This window comes from Peromyscus eremicus, chromosome 1 (genome assembly GCF_949786415.1).
Source record: "Peromyscus eremicus chromosome 1, PerEre_H2_v1, whole genome shotgun sequence".
NCBI lineage: Eukaryota > Metazoa > Chordata > Mammalia > Rodentia > Cricetidae > Peromyscus > Peromyscus eremicus.
In genome coordinates, this window is record NC_081416.1 from 92,527,906 (window position 1) to 92,550,861 (window position 22,956).

Consider the following 22,956-nt stretch of genomic DNA (forward strand, 5'->3'; position numbering starts at 1 on the left):
ATTTGATGTTAACATTTTATACACATTCACACAAATGCGCACATATGTCCTAGAATTTCGAATGTTGTAGGTGCTCAACACATACTGGTGTGTAAGGTGGTCCATCTCAGGGTAGAGCTGCTGTCTGGTGAGAGATAAACATTCACCAACAGTAAGTTACTGTGGAACACTACAGCAGTCATGGAGGTGTGCCCTCCTGGAGCACTTACCTCTGGGAGAGGAGGCTGCTCACAGGAGACCCCATGGAAGTTTATTTTACACTAAGATGTGAAGAAGTTTGGCTAGTCGAGGTAGAAAGGATATAGCGGAAGGAATGGCAATCTTGGAAGGTCGAAGTTGAGAGAAAGCCCAGGTCTTTCTTAGGGGTTTCAGATGAATTGGCTTGACAGGAACAGGAGTGCACCTGGGAATGGGAGTGATTGGAAGGCCTCGCCTATGATGCTTGGAATTGGGATTCAGTATTGGGGCTGGGGTAGTTGATGGAAGGATTTTTCAGCTAGGAGGGATATGGCTTGAGTTAAATTTGAAAGGTCACTTCAACTAGAGATCAGTGCTAAGAGAGACCAGAATAGTGCGGAGGAGAAAAGCTGAATGAGATAAGCAGCCATGGAAGGAAGAGGAAGCCAAGATTTCAAGGGCTATCAGACGACAAGAGCTTTGAATTCAGTATCTGGTTGATTACAGGGGGCGAGACAGAGAAAGTCCTTTGGCTCAGGTCTGTCTTGGTCCTGGGAATGGGAGCATAGGATAAAGAACATACTGGAAGGGAGGGAGGGATGTTGTTTTGAATTGCTGATGCTCTCCCGTGGAAACCACATTAGAAGATGGTCCAAGGCAGCCATTTTCAGTGTCCAGAGTTCAACAGGAAGCCTGGGACTTGCTAGTGCTTAAGTGTTGGGAAAGCCACACAGGAAGCTTCTCACTTGGTGGGGTGCAGTCTTGTTCTTATACACAGTATGGAGGAAGGGAGGGAACTGCGTTTAAGCACAGAGACTCTGTTACCTGTGTGAGTGGCATTAGGGCTCTCTGAGTAACAAGGGGACACTGGGGTCATTCTGAGTGGCTGCAGGTTGGCGAAGGTTTACTGAAGGCTCTGGGAACTGTAACTTCTTATTTTGAACTGTCATGACTTGGTCGTCATGACTTGGGGCCCGTGTTGAGGTTTGGGGCAAGGGTCAGGAGGATAGTCTGGCATTTTCAAAGATGTGTTTCTAAGGCACCGTGTCTGAGGCTCCCAGAAAAGGGCCTGTTACTGTGGGCCACAGGGAGCTCTGGGTCGTAGAGAGGCTGCTGCCCTAAGGAAAGATGCTTCCGTTTGGAAGGAGTTTCATTACTTGTAAGCTGCGGTTGGGCAGAATAAAAGGCATGAAGTTTGAGGATACCAAATATTTTTAGCACCTCATTACTAAGTAATATTTTGTATGAATTAAAACGAAACCAATTTCCACAGGTTTTTACATGATGATTCCACTTTGTGTCTTTGTTTATCCTAGCAATACTATGAGGAAGCCACTTTCTTATTCCCCTTTGAAAGATACGGAAACTGAGACACAGATTAAGTGACCCACCTAAGAGTTATACAGCTGCCTATGGGCAATGTTAGGACCAGAACACAGGCTCCTGACTCAACCTGTCCTCAGTGACTGGGTTCAATGGCCTCTCTGTCTACTGCAGGGGGAGGAAGAGGGCTCCATTTCGGCCTCCCACCTACTGGATTTTGTCTTGGAAGTAGCCCAGGGCTTTGCTGGGGAGAGTCCTTAGGACCCAGCCTCCTTTCACCTTTGCTGTCTTTGTTAGAAGTGTTTGGGTCTGCAGCCACTCCTCAGTGCTGGTCCATGGGTGCCAGGGAAGGGAAATGGACTCTGTGGCACCAGGCTCTTTTGTGGGCATCCCATGCCAACTCTGTTGCCACTAGGAGGGCTTTGATTAGAACAGAGCACCTGTTGCCGTTAAATGACCTTACGGTGAAGACATTGCAGCTGAAGATGAGTTTTCTAGAAGGATCACCGACATTCTCATTTGTCCTGCCACCTTCCATGCAGCCAGCAGGATGTTCTGACTTTAACCGCCTGGCACTGGCTGTTAACCAAACTTCCCAATCTTGGTGTAGCTACTCTGAAAATCGCCATGCTCACAACTCCACAACACAATCTCCTTACATCCCTGGTGAATCTGGAAGACATTTTTAATGGCTACCTTTCGTACTTGTGAAAGAGAACCCAGCTGAGTCCCTCATAACCTGCAAGAGAGCTCTCTGCCACACATAGTGCAGCCCCAGTTTTTCCAAAAGGACTCTGAGGTCACTGGGGTGCTGCTCATGGCTTAAGAGAAGTCTGGGATGTGTCTCCACCAAATGATGCAGAAGCACTAGGCATTCCCGTGACCCAGATTATTAAGGAAGATGCAGATAAACAAAGGATAGTGGCTGAGGTGGACAGCAGTTAAACCAGTATCAAAGCACTTTGACACCTGAACTCTTAATTTAACTCTTTAACGGCTTCATGAGTTTTCTGTCAGGCTGTGGAGGAGGAAATTCCAGCCCAGAGATGAGAAATGACTCATTTAAATTCTTACTCTAACCCTGCCATGTGTGAGAAAGTACATCTGGCCTTCACAGTCCCCGGATACAGGCTTGCAGACCAGATCCTGGATCCTCAACCTCAGCTATGATCTTATAGTCACTTAACATGGCCCTGAAAGTAGCCAGAACGTTGCCAGGGTGATGAAGCCTTCTTAGGGCATGTCCTGTGTCCCAGTCAGCACCTGCTGGACTGTGCGAGGATCTGTTCTCTTGCTTAGGAGGCAAGTCAAATACTCTTCAGTCGCCTCTGAATTGATCCCCTTTAAGAAGCTCTCTCTTTAGTTCTCTGATGGTTTCCTTCACAGACCAAAACTGAGACCCTCACCCACATCTCCTGGTCCATGAGGAAACAGGCACTTATTCATAGCGTGAGGGTTTCCTCCAGTATCCCGGGTAAATACCTCTGACCATCCTCCCCAGCCTCCCAAGGTTTTGTAAGTTTCACTTAGCTGGCTTTCACTTCAGACTTCCTGAATTCCACTGTACCCTTCCTCACCCTCTCACCTCAGCCTCTAGGATCCTCTTCGCCTCTTTGTTTCTCTCAGATCATCAGGGCACTGGGTACTTTTCAATTCTTTTCTCTTTATCTCCTGTGATCCTGTTTGGCTCTGCTCAGTGGGATGTCTATGTACCCATCAGAGTAGCCTTAATTAATACGGGAGCCTCTTGAGGTGGATGAGCTCTCGCTGACAATAAGAGCAACAACGCTACTATTAAAAATCAACATGTAAAAACCACTATGTATGGTGGCGCATGCCCTTAATCCCAGCACTCAGGAGGCAGAGGCAGACAGTTCTCTAAGTTCAAGGCCAGCCTGGTCTACAGAGCAAATTCCAGGACAGCCAGGGCTACACAGAGAAACCCTGTCTCAAAAACCAACAAAACAAAACAAAACCCCCCCAAACGAACAAAACAAAATAAAAAACCCACTAGGTGACACCAGTTACCAGAAGGGTTAGTTGTTTCCTCCCCTGCTCTGTTCAGCTGTTTTGCGATCTACTGTTAAACCAGCCTGCCTATCTGAAGCTATTGAAGTATGTGGATATTGTGAGATTTAGTTCATAAGTCAGTTTACCTCTGTAAGGTAAATTTCCTGTCCTTACCTGCATCCTCAGCTAGAGTGAGAGTTTTCAGTGAATGTCTAAGATGCAACTCCCAAGTCATTGGTCCCCTTTCCTACTGTACATCAACCCCTGCTCTTTGGTGATTTTCAACCACTGTGAAACAACCTGAAACCAGAAGTGAGCAGGCATAGCTTTGGAGCAACAACAGAAACAGATGTCACAAACCCAGGGCATTATATCATGTGTGAGATCATAAACCCAGACACAGGATATAATTAGCATGCTTGACCAAGCAAGTTCAGAGACATGGTTTTTTTTAGAAGTTGCCCATTTCCTTTTGCTTTCTTTGTTTCTTTCTTTTTGTTTTTTGAGACAGGGTTTCTCTGTGTAGTTTTAGTTCCTGTCCTGATCTTGCTCTGTAGACCAGGCTAGCCTCAAACTCACAGAGATCCGCCTGCCTCTGCCTCTCTAGTACTGGGATTAAAGGAGTGTGCCACTGCCACCTGGCTCGCTATTTCTCTCTCTCTCTCTCTCTCTCTCTCTCTCTCTCTCTCTCTCTCTCTCTCTCTCTTTCTCTCTCCTCTCTCGACAGGGGTTCTTTATGTAACAGCCCTGGCTGTTCTGGAACTCCCTCTGTAGACCAGGCTGGCCTCGAACTCAGGGCTCAGGGGTTCTCCCTCCTTTGCTTCTTGAGTGCTGCGATCAAAGGTGTGTGCCACAATGCCCAGCTTAAGAAGTTTCTCATTTTCAACATTCAAAGAATAAGCAGATTAGAAGTGGGGAGTTAGGACTTCTATAACGGAAGCTCACAAGAAAGAAGACAGCGACTTCGCCTGGAGAGAAAGGCCACCACGTGAGATTGCTGAAGCGACAAGTTAAGTTCTCCACTCTTGAAAGCCTCTGAAACCATCACTGGACTCTAGCAGTTTGTTTCAGCCATTCATTTATGTGTTAGGCTCATTTGTTCTGCTTGAGGAGACCATGCTCTAGTTAAGTTTATACTCATCTCCTCCAAAATAATGTTTTTGAACCAATTCACTTTGTTGTTGGAAAAAGTATGTTTCAGCTATCTGGGAATGAGTTGATGAGGAACATCATGCCATCTACCTTGCTGGAAGAACCAGAGACATAATAAACTCAGGACATGTGCATTATGTGTCTGTTTATCATTTCACAATTACTTCCTACTAAGACACCAGATTTCTAACCGATGGCACAAAATTAAGTCGAGCCAGCATATTTACCAGGCCAGACCAGAATCCCTAGTCTTGGGCCTAGAAAGACTTGAGAAGTCTGGGTAATCACTCTGTGTCTCAGTTTACCTTCCTGTTAAAGTGAAAGGAACAATGCTTTCTCTGGATTTTGAGAACACCCTGTGGCAAACACTAGACGAGTAATGTCCATACATTGACATGATGTACAGGAGGAGATGTAAGTGGTGACGTGGGGGAGAGGGTGGGCAGCAGGTTACATCCAAACAGAAGACAGGCTAGCTGGGCGAAGGGCTGCATGGCTGACCAACAGAAGAGGCAGAAGTCAGAGAGGTCTCAGGCAGGGTAGCAAGTCAGGTGGTGAGGATGGATAACAAGATGAGTGGTTCCCACAGGCAGCCAGGCAGCAGAGAAAGAGAAGGAGAGCGAGCTGGGATGGAGCTCAGGTGCCTGCTTAGCATGCACAGCACCCGAGTTCTATCCTTAGTGCCTCATAGAACTGGTGTAGTCGTACAGCTCTTGAGAGGTGGAGGCAGGAAGATCAGAAGTTCAAAGTCATCCTCAGCTACATAGCAAGAGCCAGTCTCAACAAACAATAGATTGAAATAAGAAGAAAGGCAAAGAGGAAGAAAGGCACAGAAGAGGTAGCAACATACAAGTGTGGAGGAGGGGGGCAAATAGGAGCAAGTGAGGCCATGCTAATTAAGGGCGTTAAGAATGGGTTCGTAGGCTCAGGACGGTCTCCCCTCATCCTCTAGAGACCTGAGTTCAAAAAACATTCAGTAAACAGTTTTTGATATTTTGACTCTTCCTTTCTGAACTAGAAAATAGTTTACTTTCACTTGCAAACTTCAGAATACACACTTTATGAAGTCTGAAGGTTTCATGTGGGATGAAGTTGAGATGTCAGTTACCTATTAGCCGTTCAGATAGTAAGTCATGATTCTGTGAGGCTTTAGGGCAGGAAATGCACTTTAATTCTCTCTCAATTGACCTCTGAACAACACTGGGTGCTGCAGAGGGCAGGCACTCTCTTCTCCCCAGGCAGAAGCTCCTGTGAGTGAGGCACTGGCCACCAGGCAATGTGGCCACACTCCCCAGCCCTTCTCCAACCCTAGCGTACTCTTGAGAAGCCCTTCCCTCCTCCCTGGCTCTCCTTTCCTTGTGGTCCCGATCCAGCCTCCTCCCCTTGGGGCACTGGCAGCAGAGTACCATGAAAGCCTCATGATTCTCCATTTTCTTCCTGCACATGAAATAAGTACTTTTTAGTTTAGTAGTTGGTGGCACTACATTCCACAGAGCCAGAAAAGTATCAAAAGTAATTGACATGGTGTATATAGGTTCCAGAAATGCCATGTTTGTGAACACACAAAACCTGGGCACGTGTGCAGGTGTGTGTGTGTGTGTGTGTGTGTGTGTGTGTGTGTGTGTGTGTGTATGCATGCACACTTGCCCATGTTTTAAGAGTTATGTGTATAGATGTTTTGCTTGTATGTATGTCTGTGTACCATGTGCATGCCTGGTGCCCTAGAGGCCAGAAGAGGGCATCAGATTCCCTGGGACTGGAGTTAAAAATAGTTATGAGCTGCCATGTGGGCGCTAGGATTCAAACCCAGGTCCTCTGGAAGAGTAGCCAGTAGTGCTCTTAGCCACTGAGCCATCTCTCCAGCCCTGTCATTGTGTTTTTATAGCCTATAGAAATGGGGTCAGTGCTAGACTGCTCTGACACTGCTTCGGAGTTCCTTCTCCCATGGGCATTTCCCATGTGACCACGAGCAGCGCTTTACTCCTGCTAGCATTAGTGTCCTCCTGACAAGTTATGGGAGCAGATCACCGGCAGACTTGCTTCAGCGTAAACTGTGGCTCGGTCTGCCTGTTCCCTTCCTATTCTGTCATTGTTTGAACTCATGTCATTGCGTGAAGGAAGGGACTTGGTGTCCTCAAATAAGGTATGTTCGTTGAGATTTGGCTTCATGCACAACTCAAACGGTTAGTTGGATGGTCTAAATGGATCCTGGTTTAGCATCAAGGATCTCACCAAGAACTTGCTGGAGTATGTACAGAGCCCCGAGTTCAATCCTTAACTACCTTATAAAATCGGGCCTGATGGCATATGTCTTTAATCCCAATACTTGGGAGGAAGAGGCAGAAGGATCAGAAGTCCAGCGTCACCTCAGCTACATATTTATGTAATTCTCAGTATCTGTCATGGGTAGACAAAACGAACATCAGAACTACGTTAAATATGTCATGTGGGGAAAAGGAGGAATAATACAGTTGAAAGGATTTGTTTGTTCTATATTGTAAAGTGCAATGCATTACTCATCAGATATTCTGTCTGTAGATAAGGAAATACAGGTTATGAGAAAGCTCTGGTAGTGTACCACCAGGACAACTAAGAGACAGCTCGCCCCTGTAGTATCCCGTGGGTCCCTCACCTCAGAGGACAAGGCTAGCTGTAGACTCACTGAGAGGCTCACAAAAGACCCTAAAGTGAGTGTTCTGGCAGTAGCAGAGAAAAGGAGAGAGGGCCAAGACAGAGCCCGGTGGGCACACTGGAGAACTCAGCCACACTCAGTCACCAGCCAGAAAGCCACTGGATTCCGGCCTTGATCCCTTTTGCTGGGCCCTATGCCTAATTCACTTTGGTTAGAGCATCCGTTCATCCTTGCTCTATAGACTACTTAGCAAATTAGAAAGGTTTTACTAAAGACTGAACTACCAAGCAACACACAAAAAAGCACTCTTTTCCATGGAAAGATAAATAAGAAGTGCTTAAATCATATTTATTTATTTATTTATTTTCGAGACAGGGTATCTCTGTGTAGCTTTGCGCCTTTCCTGGAACTCACTTGGTAGCCCAGGCTGGCATCAAACTCACAGAGATCCTCCTGGCTCTGTCTCCCGAGTGCTGGGATTAAAGGCGTGCACCACCACTGCCCGGCCAAATCATATTTTTAAAACTGAGAAGACTAAGGAAACATAAACTTTAAAAGCTGATAACTAATAAGGAATAAGGTAGGGAGAAAAGAGAAAAAATTGGTAACATCAAAGAAAAGAAAAAGGTGAAGGTCACGAGAGACAGAAAGGGGAGGGAGAACAGATGAGGGAAGGATGAAGAAATTGATGTGCAGAGGGTGGGACGTAGGGAAGAGGAGTCGGTGGAGTCAGGCCCTGCCTGAGTGTGTTCTGAAGGTCAGATCTGGACTCACAACTAGGAAGAGCTCCCTCGAGTGTCAGGGTGAATCGCTGAAAGGGTCCTTGGCAGCAGGATGTTACCAGGATGACCATGCAAACTCATCCAGCAGGGCCAGCTATTGGCAAAAAGCCAGAAAAATGCAAAAGAAGAGAAAGAAATGGTACTACTTAGAATACATCACTTAACATGTGCACAGAAAATCCAAAGTGAGTCTAGCAAGGAATCAGGGTTCAAGATCGACACAATCAATTTTGTCTCTATGTACAATAAAAAAGAGAAATGGAAAACATTAAAGATCATGTTTTATGGAAACATTAAAAACTCGAAGAGACTTCCTGAGCCTCATTTGTTTATACAAAGGCCTCTGCAACACAGCACTACAGTGGACAGCCGAGGTTTATAAGGGCTGCAGTAGCAGACAGACCAGACATTCTAAGTGTTGACAAAGATTATGTCTTTTAACCTTCACAGTAACCTCTTAATGGTTAGTTACTGTGAGGATGAACTGAGGCAGTATGTGTAGAACCCTAGCAAACTGCTTTGTATGTAATAAATTCTTACTAAACTTCAGCTCTCCAAAGCCCGTCATGATTTTAGGGAAAACTCAAAATCAGTTGTGAGTGGAACTAAGCTGCTGTTTACTCAGCTCAGCATTTGTAGAATCAACAGTCCCACAGCATTGCTTTGAAATTTCAATTAGCTCATTATTTCCTGTGTTCACCCAGACGTTGCTCTTGGGTCTAGGAATAAAGGAATAAAGTGGGTAAACAAAATAGACCAAAGTTTATGCTTTGATGGAGTTTATTTTCATAGGGGATCAGCATCTGATCACTGTATCATGGATGTGCCATGAGGCTGAAAGGACCAGTGTTATGGGAGCATCAAGTGGGTGCACTAGAGGATGAAAGAACCTTTGTGTCACACACACACACACATACACACACACACACACACACACACACACACACACACACACACACACCCTGACAGTGGGGAGCTGAGCTTTGAAGGGCAAATGGAACAGGGATGGAGCAAGGAAAATGTTCTGTTCAGAGAAGGCAGACTCTCTGGAGGGGGTGAGGGCTGCCAGGGCATCTGACTTGTTTCAGGAACTAAAGTCAGTGTCTGAAGGCCTGGATTACAGAGAATAGGGAGGGGGTTGTTCTTTGATTTGTGGCTGCCAAGGATGAGGGCACAGGTCGCCTGGGTCTTGGGAGTCTCTTCAGGATTTTTGTATTCATCCTGAGGAAAGTGGAGCACACTGCAGGGTTTAATGAAAAGGCCTGCTGTGGTCTGATGTGTGTTTCCAACTGTCTCCACTGAGGAGGCCACTCCTGTTGTCTAGGGAGATAGGAACGTAGGGTATGCTTTGTCACTGTCTGTAGAGAGGGAATAATGTCTAAATTACAGGGCCTGATGTTAGCTGGGGAGCAAGGAGGGTGCCCCTACGATGCTTCCTCTAGCATCTGTCTTACAACGCTGAGCCACCAGGCATGATATTCACAGCGAGGAAGGCCATCTTTCTTTACTAGGGAATAGCTCTATTACCCTTATATTGAAACCTGAAAATGTATTGGACGTGTTTACTGCCCTCAGGAAATTTGGACACTTCACACATGGGGGAAAGAATGGCAGATTTGGGACATTGATCTTGAAAGTTTAGAGATACATGCTCTAGTGTTTTCTCTTTGATTTTTGAAAGTAGACAAACTGGTATATATTCAGTCTTTCTTTTTTTCAAGAACAGGCTTATAAAGTTCTAAATTCATGAAAATTACATTTAAAACTGATCTCCTTTTTTCTCACCCCCCCATCAAGTATGTTTCTTCAACCTGAAAAACTGTACACAATCAGTGACCAAAACCACCCATGTCTTCAACTCCTTTTCAGTAACTTGTTAAGTCCCTTCTTAAGGGCCCTGGGTAGTTAGAGTTCTGCTTGGGACAGTCTCATCCCCTCTGATAGCTGCACCGCTGGGCCATGTTAGGAGTTGCTCTGAAGCTCCCTTCCCGTGGTTTGGAGTGATGTTGGCAGGTACACCAGCACTAGAAAAGGCCGTCCACTCCCTTGATGAAAGGCACCAGTCAATGCTAGTACAAGCTGCAAGCTTGCTGCAGGCTCTGGAGTTGAGCTGGGTTCCCCCTGGACAGAATGAGACCCCCTGGAACCTTGGCATGCTTTTAGGGAGCAGCTCGGAAGCAGATCACAGTTTGAGTTTTTCATAACTTCTAGCCAGTTTTGTGTAGGAAAGTATCCCATGAGACCCCTTAAAGGGAAGGATGGGAAGTCACAGGCAGTGTTAGTCAAGACCGGAAATGTGAAATTAGAAAGTCCCAATTAACCCTTTGCTTAAGTAGAGGACTAGGGCTGGGGGATGCAGCCACATGGGCATGTGTGGACCTCAGGTCAGGTGGTAGATTCTCTCCTTTTCTCGTTCTGTCTCTCTTGTATACACACACACACACCCCTTAGCTTGTACCTCCCTCTATGTCATAACCTATGTCATAATCTAGTAGCTTCCTTGGTGGTGGGAATTGGGACAGGACTTCATGAGCTGCCTTAGCTCCCAGTGGCAGCCCCTAAATGCAGGCAAATGGAATTTCAGCGCTCTTGTGGACTGGGTCTCGCCTCTCTCCCTACATTCCCGGTTGACAGCCCGACTCTACCCATGCCTTTTTCTGCAGCACTCCACCTCAGTGAGCATCATGGGCTTTTCCAACACTCTGGAGATGGAGTTGTCATCTACCAGGCTGGCGAGGACCATAGAGCCACAGATCCACAGAGTGAGCAGCATGACAGCTGGTCCCACCCACACAATTCCAAGCCTGCTGAGTGGTCCACCACAAACTGTGTCCAGCCTGATGAGTGTTTCAAGCCATGCCGTGCCCAGCTCAGCCAGTCACCTGCAGCCTGTGCCAAACCTTGTGCGTGGCACATTCCAGTCTATGCCCAACCTTAGGGGTGATTGCTCCCAGGCCATTACAAGCCTGGCAAGCAACCACTCACAGGCTGGGGCCAGCCTAGTGTCTGGGCACACCCAGGCTGTGCCGAGTCTGGCTACTTGTTCTCTGCAGGGCATGCCTCCGGTTTCTGACATACATTTGGAGACTAGATCCACTTCCAGTCCTGGCTCTGGCCAAATTGCAGAGAGCCTGGGCCCCAAGGATGGGTCTGAGTCCTCCCTGGGGAATGCCCTGTGTAAGGTAAGTCTCGGGAAAGTGGCATTCAACTTTTGCTTATTGTGAAGCAAAAGGTTGGCCATTGGCAGCCTTATCTTAGCAGTTTTGCTGATGGCCAGAATGTCTGATTCGATTCTTGTTGACTTTTCACCTTTGACAGATGGAAAGTGAGGATTGCACTCGCTTCACAGACTCGGTAGGACAAGGTTCCACAGCCTCCAGTCTGGATGTTTCCAAAGATTTGGCTATTCCCTCAGAACTGGAGGAACCAATTAACCTCTCTGTGAAAAAACCTTCCCTAGCACCGATGACCAACACATCTATTGCTCTACAACAGTACCAGCACCCAAAAGGTGAGACTAGAGTAAGTGGCTGCTTTTCCTGCTGGCCATAGACTTGAGCAGGCCTCTCAGCACCTCCAAGTGAGGTGGAGGCAGGTGGATGGGCTCAGCCTGGGAGATGCTTCTTATAAGGTTGAATTTGCTTCTGTCCTTGGGAAGTGATGCACATGCTTCTGCTTCCCTAGCCATGGGCAGCACTGATCTGTGTGGCCTCCTTCTAATCTTCCTCATAGAACACATCCTGGGGAGTCTGGCTTTGTATGTAGGCACACATGAAGAAATCACTCCAAAAGAGCTAGCCTTGGGAAAATGTTGTGAATGAAAAGGTGTGTCCATTGGATCTAGTTAGGACATCAACTCTGTCCTTTGTGAAATGGGTAACTTTGTCTGCCTCAGCGAAGGGGACTCACCAAACTACTGCATGGGGTAGGGGACAAACAACTACAGAGAAATCCCTCAGCCGTTCACTCTGTAACAGCAAGAATTTCCCATGTATTCAGTGGTCACGTGGATTTGTGCAGTGCCTCATTCATGAAGGGAATTTGGACCACTGGAGATAGGCTCTGAGTTTCTTCTTAGGGAGCTGGTTTTTTCCTTCCACCACATGGATCCTGTAGATGGAATTTAGGCTGTCAGACTTGGCGGCAAGCACATATATCCACTGAGCTGACTCACCAGCCCACCCATATCCCTTCTTAAGGTGATTTGTGGTTTGTTTCATCTGATAAGGGCTAGTCAAGAAGTTAGAGTCAAGCCGGGCGGTGGTGGCGCATGCCTTTAATCCCAGCACTCAGGAGGCAGAGCCAGGCAGATTTCTGTGAGTTCGAGGCCAGCCTGGTCTCCAAAGCGAGTTCCAGGAAAGGCGCAAAGCTACACAGAGAAACCCTGTCTTGAAAAAGTTAGAGTCAAATACTGACCACTTAGCATTTTTTCATGCGTGGCATTATTGCTTATTTTGAAATGGAGCAGTCTATTTTGTAGGCACTTAATACATACAAGAACAACGATACCATTAAATGAACTATTTTTCCCTTTTTTTTTTTGTTTATACTGACAGACCAACTGAAAAAAGTATTGGTCCTTATTACATAAGTAATATTACCTTACATTTTATGCAACTAAATCAAAATTTCAGACCCAGCTTTGTCCAAGGAAAGTACATAGGGCAGTGTTAGTGAATGGGCGTTCCTGTTTGTGCCTCATCACTGTTCCCTGCCCATCTGTGTGGACTGTGCTGTGCAGAGGAGCTGGTCCCCAGGGGTGGTGCTAGAATCTCCACACTAGTGAGGCTGCAGAGAATGACAGGAGGTCACATCAGTGTATTGGAAACAGGTTATTTATGAGCTCTTAGAAGATGGCTCTCAGTGCCTGACCCAGCTCTTACCTCTCAGCAGCCTCTGAGTATTATTATCTGTGCTAATCTTTGCCAAAGATGATGGCTTTCATCCTCTCTCAGGAAGGAGACCCATAGTAGGGTTGTCCCCACCATGAATGAACACACTTGGTAACAATTGTGTGGCAGATGTATGACCAAAAGTCCAAATAACAGAAATAAGTGGAAGGCCTAAATGACATTTGTTGCCTCAAATGTATGTCATAGCTATTTAATTTGTCTTTTGTCTTAGAATATGAGAATTTTGAACAAGAAGCCTTAGAGCTGGATACAAAGGAGAATTCAAGCATCAGGTAATGACTCTTGGCCGACCGTCTTAATCTCAACTTCCTGTCCTGAGAGGTTGGCACAGGAAGTAGTCCTATATAAGAACTAGAAGCAGAAATTTATCTTTACCTGCCGTCACCACCTGCTGAGCCTCAAGTGGGGTCCACGGGTTGGGTGCCTGTAATAGTTATGGGAGAGTTCCAGGCGCTGTCAGGCATGTGTAACAGTCCTTCCTCTTCAGGGAGCCTTCCTTGGACTACAGGCAGTACCAAAGGTCTTTCCAGTGTTTGACAGGGTTGGCTGGGCTGAGCTTGACAGGAGGCAGACTGTGGACCTGTAAAGGGTTAACTGAGGAGGCTGTTCATTTGCGGGATCATGAATGAGCCTAACTTAGAGACTGAGGCTATCTGGGGCTCCTGATGAGACCCAGGGTGTCTTTCTTACCACAGAGCCATCAGCAGCGAGCCCAAGATTCCCTATGTGCGGCTGGAGAGGCTCAAGATCTGTGCGGCCTCATCAGGAGAGATGCCTGTGTTTAAGCTGAAGCCCCAGAAGAGCGGCCAGGACGGGAGCTTCCTGCTGGTGATTGAGTGTGGCACTGAGTCCTCCAGCATGTCCATTAAGGTACCACTTGGTTCTGCTTGGTCCAGGCTAGGAGCCTCTTGTTTTCCTTTGTTGCTGCTAGAATACTTGCTTTAGGGCTTTATGCGAACCTCAGGGGGACTGTGGCTAGCCTCATCCTCTGCTGCATGGGATCTGGGAGATACAGCAGGGTTGAGCTGGGACTTGCTGGCTTGTGGTCCTGGAGTAGGAGGTCCTCACAGTAAGTGCTTAGTGTCTGTCAGTCTCCCCCCACCTCACCCCTGGCACCATTTGCCAATACTGTGCTCCAACTGCTCAGACTCACTTCTTCCCCAAGGTCAGCCAGAACAGCCTGCCTGATGCCACCCAAGGCCCAGGTCTGGGGGGAAGAAAGGTCACTGTCACCTCTCCGACTGGGCAGCGGCCACTGGAGGTGGACAGTGCATCTTCTGAAGAACACAGACTCATTCCCCGAACTCTGGGAGCCAAGAAGTGCACCCCAGCCCCCATAGAGAACGAGGACTTCTGTGCTGTGTGTCTCAATGGTGGGGAGCTGCTGTGCTGTGACCGCTGCCCCAAAGTGTATCACCTTTCCTGCCATGTGCCAGCCCTGCTCAGCTTCCCAGGGTGAGTCGTCTTCAGGGCCAGATTGCCACAGTGCTCCCAGGGTGGGCTTACCTGGCCTGGCACCAAGTCTGGTCCTGTGGGTTGGTGGGCCCTGCAATCGTGTGCCTTCTTCACACAGATTTGTCCCGTACCTAGCCCTAGCTCCTCCCTAACTCCTGTGTTTTTGTTTGTTTGTTTTCCCAAATTCATGGCATCTTGGTTTATCTCACTTCTTTCAAGCCTGTGGCTAGCAGGCCATTCCCTTCACTGAGGCAGGGCTGGGGACACAGTTTCTTACTTCATCACCCCCTTTTCTGTGCCTATCTTGGGCAGAGGGTCAGGGAAGGATGCTGAATTCTAATGACCTCGCCTGCTGTGCAGGGGAGAGTGGGTGTGCACCCTGTGCCGCAGCCTGATGCAGCCTGAGATGGAGTACGATTGTGAGAATGCCCGCTACAGTCAGCCCGGAGTGCGGGCACCTCCCGGCCTGAGCACGAATGACCAGAAGGTAGGGAAGGGTTTGGGGAACAGAGTTTTCTATGTGAGGCAGCCCTTTGTGCCTACAGAGGTGGAGTTCTTTTCCCAGGGGGATGGCAAGCCTTTTTAGGGGGTGGACTTTGTGACGACACTGTGACAAAATGCCTGAGAAAATCAACTTCAAGCAGAACAGGGTTATTTTGACTCATGGTGTCATTCCATGGTCACTTGGCTTCATTGTCCCCAGGTCTGTGGTGAGGCAGAAACAGTACAGTGGGGAGCATGTGGGAGAGCAAGTTCAGAGAGAAGGGGGCTCCAGGGACAAAATATACCCTGCAAGGATGTGACCCAGATGACCCACTTCCTCCAGCTCCCCACAGTCCGGAAGTGGATTGATCCCTGTGCGAGGCTGGAGCCTTCATGGTTAAGTCAGCTTCTAAAGGCCCTGCCTCTGAACTGCTGCCCTGGGACCAAGCCTTCAATCCATGAGCTTCGGGGAGAGGGAGGGATGGGGGACATTTAAGGCTGTGCCCTGGGCCATGCCTGATGACGTGGCCTGTGGGACTTTATGTTATTGTTCTTCTGGCCTGGGAGCCCCAGCTGCCTTCTTAGGGTGTCTGGCACCCTGACAGCTCTCGGGGTTCCCATCTCTAGTTCTCACTGAGGTGCAGTCAGAACTGTGTGCCACTTGCCACTTGTGATTTCTGCAGAAGTGTGAGAAGCTGGTCCTGTCCCTGTGCTGCAACAGCCTCAGCCTGCCCTTCCACGAACCAGTCAGCCCCCTGGTAAGGAGGCCATGCTTCTGCCTGCCGCTCTCCTTTGTGCTCAGGGAACGCCTAGGGGTCAAGGCTGGCCATTCCTGCCTCTTCCTCTTCCTCACAGCTGCTACTGCACTGACTTAGCAAGAGACACCTCTTCCTCTTCCCATTCCTCCTTTCTCCTGCTCTTTCACTTACATTCTAACTCACTCTCCATTTCCTCCTGTTTCTTATCTATCCCTACCCTAATTTTCTCCTCTTCATCTCCTCCTCCCCTTCTCTTCCTCCCCAAGGCCAGGCATTATTACCAGATTATCAAGAGGCCCATGGACCTATCGATTATCCGGAGGAAGCTGCAAAAGAAGGACCCAGCTCACTATACTACTCCGGAGGAAGTGGTATCAGATGTGCGCCTCATGTTCTGGAACTGTGCTAAGTTCAATTACGTATGTTGGGTTTGTTTTCTCTACTTCACAGTGACCCTAAGATTGTCATGGCTGGGGGCAGATGTGGGCAAGAGAGTCTGGGAGCAGAGTCCTGGGGTTTGCTGTGGCTTAAAAGCCCTCTCCCAAATGTAGGCCCTAAGCATGGACTCAGAAGGATGGGGGGAGGTACTAGTAACTGGCCAACCGTGGGTATCTACCAAGATTATTTCTCTTTATGAACTGTTACCAAATGGGTTATCTTGAGTTCTAGAAGAATGTACCAAGCTCCAAGTCTCTCAGGATGAGATTCCAAGATGGGCCAGTCAGGCTTGTGCTACCTGTATCCCTTCTGATGGAGGGACATAGAGGAGATGGCCTGGTAGAACAGGCTGGACCACTACTTTCTCCCCTCATCAGCCTGACTCGGAGGTTGCAGAGGCTGGTCGCTGTCTGGAAGTATTCTTTGAGGGCTGGCTAAAGGAGATCTACCCAGACAAAAGCTTTGCCCAACCCCAGCAAGAGGATTCAGACTCTGAGGACGTATCTGGAGAGAGTGGCTGTTCCACCCCTCAGGGCTTCCCGTGGCCTCCCTACATGCAGGAAGGCATCCAGCCCAAGAGGCGGCGGCGACATATGGTAAAGAGCTACTGCCAGCCAGTGGGCAAGGTGGGTGGGTGGTGGCGCTGGCAAGGGGCACCTGAGCAGCATGGGAAGAGCACAAGATGGAGTTGTGTTGATGAACCGTCACTCTCAACCCCTTAGCATAAGAGAAAGGTAGGGTGGTATGGAGATCACCAGCTCCAGTTATCAGTGAAGCCTGCAATTCAGAGGGGCCCATGTTCCTGCCCAGGGTCCTCTACCAAGTTCATGGACCTAGGGTGAAGAAGAGGTGTTCTGACCCCTGGCTCAGTACTGGTTATACTACACGGTGACTGTCATGCCCATAGAAAGAGAGCTACCTGACATCAGTGTCTGAGTCCTGCTTGGGCCAGAGGGAAAAGAGAAGGGCCCTTTAAGCTCCTGGCTATAGGAAGGAAGCAGGGGGCTTGCTTGCAACAGAGAGACTTCTAGAAACTCTGGCTGTCTCATCTGTGTAGACCTGAAAGATCAGTCTCCTTCCCTCCTTCCTCCCTCCTTCTGCCCTCTCCTTCCTTCCCCCTCTACTTCATTTAATCCCTCTTTCCATCTTTCCTTTTTGAAATAGGGTCTTACTCTATAGCCAGGCTGGATTGGAACTAACTAGAGAGACCAGGCTGGCCTTAAACTTGGGACAGTCCTACTTCTTCCTCCCAAGTGCTAGGATTACAGGCATGTGCCACTGTATGCAGCCATTCTGTTAAATTCCACTGAAGTGTGCTGCTGGCCACCTATGTGCCAAGGTCTCTCCAGAAACCCCTGGTTATTTACAACACTTGGTGCATAGTATATAGGACCCTTAGTGAGCTCTGCTGTTCCATTTCAAGGTAGAATACATCAGCTCTAGGGAACCCCAATCCTGACCCTGGTCCCCTTTGGTTTAATAAATCCAAATTTGAGTATTCCAATTTTTTTCTTTTTTCTCAGGAGAATGAAAAGACAAAGAGAATGTCGTTTCGTCTGGCCAACAGCATCTCGCAGGTGTGAGAACCGGAAGGAGACGGGGCACTCTGGTGGCCGATGTCCCACCCTCTCGACCATCCCTCCCCATCCTTCAGCTTATTCTCTTCAGAGTGTGGCTGTGAGATGAGTCTTGTTGAGCGGATAGCGCTCCCTTCATCATTTGCATCTCTAGCATTTATTTGGGAGCCATAGTGCATCCACCATAAAGAAGATTTCAGTAAAACAGGGCAGAGGGAGGTGTTCCTCATTGCCAGAGTAACCGACATACAGGTTCCATGCCTCGAGGCTCAGGAGGACCTGGCTTCCTTGTGAGCTCTCTCAGTTGAGGAGAGCAGACTTTGCTCACCTCTCAGCAGCCAGGGCTCAGGAGCACTGTGTGTGTCTGAACTCGTGGCTTAGAAGCGGGTACAAGGAAGAAAGCGAGGTTTGGATACATGGCAGGCCTGCGGTCCCTGTCCCAGCACAGCCAAAGACTGTCACTGTTTGCCTTTGCTCGTCCTGTTGGGACAGAGGCGTCTGCCACTGGCAGAATAATGGAGGTTTCTTGAGGCCCTAGGTCTCAACTGGTGCCTATTTGGGTTCTAACGGTTTTCAGGGTATTTGCTGTTTACGCCCCCCTTCCTGAGTAGGACTTAGGTGGTCACTGTGAAATGCTGTGTGGAGTTGGGCACTCTTGCCTGAGCTAGGTGGCAGTGTGAAGACCAGATTGCACTCACATCCAGAAGATGCCAGCTTCCTAACTCTGGGCTGATAACACTTCAGAACCTACCTTCTCAGAAGTGACTGTTATGTGTGTCGATGGCTCTTCCTTGACCATCTCTATTCAGACATCTGCATCTTGAGTTTTACTTGGGAGAAGTGTGAGGTGGTGTCTGCTGCAGGTACAGAGTTCCCTGGCAGGAGCAGCCCACAGTCAGTGCAGTGTGCTGGGCCTCTTCTCCTGCCCAGGATTCTAGTTCTCTACTTTTTCACACAACCAAAGATCAGAACTGTGGCCATGCTGCTCACAGCCCGGAAGCAGCCAACGCTCTGTCACCCTTTTTGTTGGAGCTCAGAGAAGGCAGTGGTGACCCATAGGAGTCTAACCTGGGCTAAGGGCAGAGAAGGGGGAAATTGAGAGGTAAGAAGCCAGTGTCCTTTAGTGACCCTGAGGTGACTCTAGGGTCGTAGTTCTTACAGAATGCAGAAAGGCATCTGGAAACCATGGGAATAGAGCTGTGTAAAAGAGCTGCAGGCCACATTGTAGACGGATCTCCACAGTGTAGGCAGGGTGTTTGGGAGGAAGCCTCTGAGACATATACAGGGACAGGCTTCTTCCTAGGCAAAGGCTTGTTTGAGGAAGGACCTATTGATTATATTGCCGGTGGAGATGGCATCTCAGTGGCCTGGTCCTGAGGCATGGCATGGCTGATTTCAGGGGACTCTCAGGCCATGGCTTTGTTTTTTCGAAGAGGTGCAGTTTAAAGAAGTGATTATTCACAGGGCATTTGCTGGGAAGCAATTTTCTTTTTACCAGAAAGCTTTTCTTCTCTCCCTGTGAGTCAACAACAGCACTCAGTCCCTTCTGCACTGCACTGAGGGAGCCGCTTCACTTAGAAGCCCTGCCCACTGCCTTGTCATTCAGCAGCACTGCCAGGCTCTCTTTAGTAGATGGGCTTCCATACCCTGCTGTCTAGTCCAGGCAGCTGAATCTTCAGTTCATTTCTAGTCCAGGAACCTTTGAAAACAGGCTTTGCTCCCGAGGTTCACAAAGCTTTTTGGTTGGGGCCCTGGCTATTTCTCCTTTGATTTTTGCATCTTTTTCTCTGATTGGTCTGGTGAGGGTCCTTCTGTTTGTACTGTCCTAATTCTGCTTTGGGCATCTTTCCTTTTGTGGCTCATAGTCCATACTTCATGGTGTTTGGCCCTGGAAAGCCACTGAACACTATGATAGCCTGGAACCTGACACAGCCTTTCCTGGACCTGCTGGAGACTGTGCCTATGATGTGGAAATGCCTGGCTCAAAGCCTTGCATCCCCTTTCTTGGTACAGCTTGTAGCTAGAGTGTGTCCTGTTGGAACAAGGATCAGCTTCTGGGCCCAGAGACCTTGGAAATGTGGTAGGCAGTCCTCTGTTCCCTTTCCACTATAGAGCCCCTCTGTGCTGAGAGGCTCCCTCTGGGCATGTGAGCAGGGCAGATAGGAAAGAGGAATGCCTTTTCCTTCAAGGATGTGAGGCCCTGGCCCGTCATTTTTTCCCTGCACTCACTAGCCCATGGAATTTTTCCTGGAACCAAGTTTTTAAAGTCATTTTAATTTTTTTCTTTGCATGCAAAAAACAGAACTGGAAGTTTAAGAAATTTAAAACAAAACCAAACACTTGTTCACTAAGTTTTGTGCTTTGGCTCTTCAGCATTTTTATCGAATTCTGCAGTGACTCATTTCTGTATGGTCCCATCATAAAGTCAGTTAGGCTTTTTGGTCCCGGACAAAGTCATGCAATTGAAAGGCAGTGAGTTCTGGTTGTTCTACTGCAGTGTGCAGCCCTAGAAGACAAGAAACTTCCTTTTGCTATGCTGAGAAATGTGCTAGTAGGATGACTTCCATAGACACAAGGGGATTTTAGTGCAGAAATTGGTACAGGATGGACTTGAAAAGCATTCTTTCACAGAACTTGGGTAGGTTGATTCTCCCGAATTCTAGCAACAGGTACATGCCTGCTGTAGGAACCTTGCTGAATGGCAGCCACCAGGCCCTCCATGTGTGACGTTGTTGGAAACACAGTGAATGTCAGCTTCCTATCCCTAGTTTTGCCACAGGTCTTTGTATGCCTCTTGGTATCTAGGCCCCTCTTTGCAGCTGGTCTCCGCTGCACCCCTGCTTTTACTGGTCACTTAGTGAAGTTCTGGGCCAAGTCTTTGCTTCTGTGCCCCTCTTCTCCAGCCCCGTTCACTGCTGTGCACATTCCCATTCCCTTTGTCCAGATCCGTGACCACATCCCTCTCCCCTCCCCCAGACTTTCATTCTTCTCCAGGATTTCCTCCTCTTCCCAGTGTGAACCAGGGCCCAGCACATAGGTTCTTATTAGCATCTTGAACTTTCCTAATCTCCCCACCTTCCACTTTCTCCATTTTTCACATCAGCCTGCTTTCTGTTCCTTTTTGGCTTCTAAGCATGGCAGGCTCAGAGCCACAGCCTCAGTATTGATTGGGAATTCTTGAACTTGGTATTACTCTTCTTTGTGATGTACATCCTTCAGCTTTGCTGTTATCCAGTGACTTAACTTACCATCTGCTTCATTGAAGCGCTCCTAAGGCAAGGGCTTCCTCCCCTGCGCTTCTTCCTATTGACCAGTGTGTGTATCCTGCCTCACTTATTTCCTTGTGCTTCTAGTTCTGTATTTTCTGAGCCCTGATATGTCCTCCAAGGCTCTGTTTTTCCCTTTCTGGGCTCTGCAGGCTCTCTTCATTGCTTACCTCTACACAGCCTACCAAAGTTATCTCAAGATTAAAACAAAACTGTCATATCTGTGTCATAGACCTTTTTCCCTGTTCATCATTTTTCTCTTAAAATAGACTATTTGGCTGGGCATGGTGGCACACATCTTTAATCCCAGCATTTGGGCGGCAGAGACAGGAGGATTTCTGGAAGTTCAAGGCCAGCCTGGTCTACAGAGTGAGTTCCAGGCCAGCCAGGGCTACACAGAGAAACCCTGTCTCAAAAAACAGACAACAGAAAGAATATTTTACTTTGATTCTTCTTTGTCTTTAGTCCTCTATAGATTTTCATAAGAGGCACTAGTGACCACCCAGTTGCCAAATGAAATGAATGCCTTTCATTTCTCAACGGTCTCAAACTCTACACAGCACCTCACTTCCCCCACCATTCCCCTCACGAGCACTCCCTTCACTCAGCTTTTAGGGTATTCCAGGTTGCTACATTATCTGTATCTTAGCCACAAAGGCTGAGCTTGTTTGAAACCTAGATAGAGGATATGCCTGGCTGTCATCATTTCCTCCTCCAGAGTCTGGGTAAGCAAGAAGAATCACAGCTGTTCCCACATCCTCCTCTCTGTTTCAGTCCCTTTTTCCTGGGTTTGCTTCTCCTCTGGCGATCTTGTTCATGAGCACCTGCAGAGAGTTCTGCATCTGTGAATCCCTCCCTCTGTTGCTCCCAGGAGAACAGAGAGCCAGCCCATTGGTTAAAAGCCCCCACCTCGGTCAGCCTAAGTGAGGGTTGGATTTTGCAGCATGCAATCTGCCATCTGGCTCAATTGAGTTCCCATGCTGGTGGACAGCTCACCAGTATGATCTGTATCAGTTGGAACATGCCTCAGTCAGCAGGGAGCCATGGATCATGGGAAGGCATGCTTCCATGTCTGATTCAGTGCTGCAGCCAGGAGAGTCCTGGTAGGGTGGGGGGTCTGTCACAATGACCTTCTGAGGGAGGGGAGACTGGGAAGTGCTGTGGTTCCTCACCTGAGCTGAGCCTAGTTCACCTAGACCCCTCCTTCATCTGCTTACTTCAGATGTTACTGGAGCTGGAGTTCCATCCAGGCAGCTGGATGGTTGCTGCCCTCTTGGAGGTATTGTAGAAGGACCTCTGACTTGAGAGTTTGAGGATCTCAATTTTGACATTGTCAACGATGGGCAGTGTGACCTTGGGTACAGTTCCCTCATCTGTAAAGTTAGGGATCTCTCAGATTCTACAGTTCTAAGGATAACAACTATGACTCTAACTCTGACGCCCAGGCCACAGAGGAACAGGGGAACTCTGGGGGTGGGAAAACAGCTAGAGAAGTCCCAACCAAGCAGGGCAGCAAACTCTACAGGCCAAACCGCACTGCTTTGGAGAAACTCTTCATTGGTGGTGCTGTTTATAGAGCCATATGCCCACACCTCAAGCTGCACACTTCTCGGGTGTCTGGACACGTTCCTCCTAGGTCCTTCCTAGACATGGTCATTTGATCCAAAGTGGCTAGGGGCACAAGGAAGGGATTTAAGGGTAGCATAGTTCATTTTAAATGGACCCACACATTCAAAATCAAATAAAACATAGCACTTTCCTTTACCAGCAGTTCTGTCCTAGAGTGGTTTTTAGTGCTTCATATCCTTTTGGATCCTGGATTCCAACAGCAGTAAGAGCATGGGCTAAAGCAAGCCTCCTGGAAGCGGGAGAGAACAGCTGCTCTTACTGTGTGAATGCAGCCTCCTCTTTCAAACGCAGGCAGCAGGCCTGAGGTAAGAGTTAGGGAAACACGTTCATGAGGACCTGCTTCTCACTGCCCGGCAAGAAC

The 22,956-nt window shown here is 48.2% G+C and overlaps 1 protein-coding gene across 3 annotated transcripts in view; it reads left to right on the forward strand.

Annotated features, from left to right (window-relative positions):
* Trim66 (tripartite motif containing 66) overlaps positions 1–22,736 on the forward strand; it is a 76,066-nt gene extending 53,330 nt beyond the window's left edge. For all 3 annotated transcript variants that reach the window (XM_059269108.1, XM_059269104.1, XM_059269109.1), the window contains 10 exons: positions 10,740–11,258; positions 11,395–11,587; positions 13,201–13,261; positions 13,685–13,859; positions 14,155–14,444; positions 14,805–14,931; positions 15,611–15,685; positions 15,952–16,104; positions 16,501–16,719; positions 17,647–22,736. In XM_059269108.1, the coding sequence (XP_059125091.1) occupies positions 10,740–11,258; positions 11,395–11,587; positions 13,201–13,261; positions 13,685–13,859; positions 14,155–14,444; positions 14,805–14,931; positions 15,611–15,685; positions 15,952–16,104; positions 16,501–16,719; positions 17,647–17,706 (1,872 nt within the window). In that variant the 3' untranslated portion in view covers positions 17,707–22,736. The remainder of the gene's footprint in view (positions 1–10,739; positions 11,259–11,394; positions 11,588–13,200; positions 13,262–13,684; positions 13,860–14,154; positions 14,445–14,804; positions 14,932–15,610; positions 15,686–15,951; positions 16,105–16,500; positions 16,720–17,646) is intronic.
* The last annotated feature ends 220 nt before the right edge of the window (positions 22,737–22,956 follow it).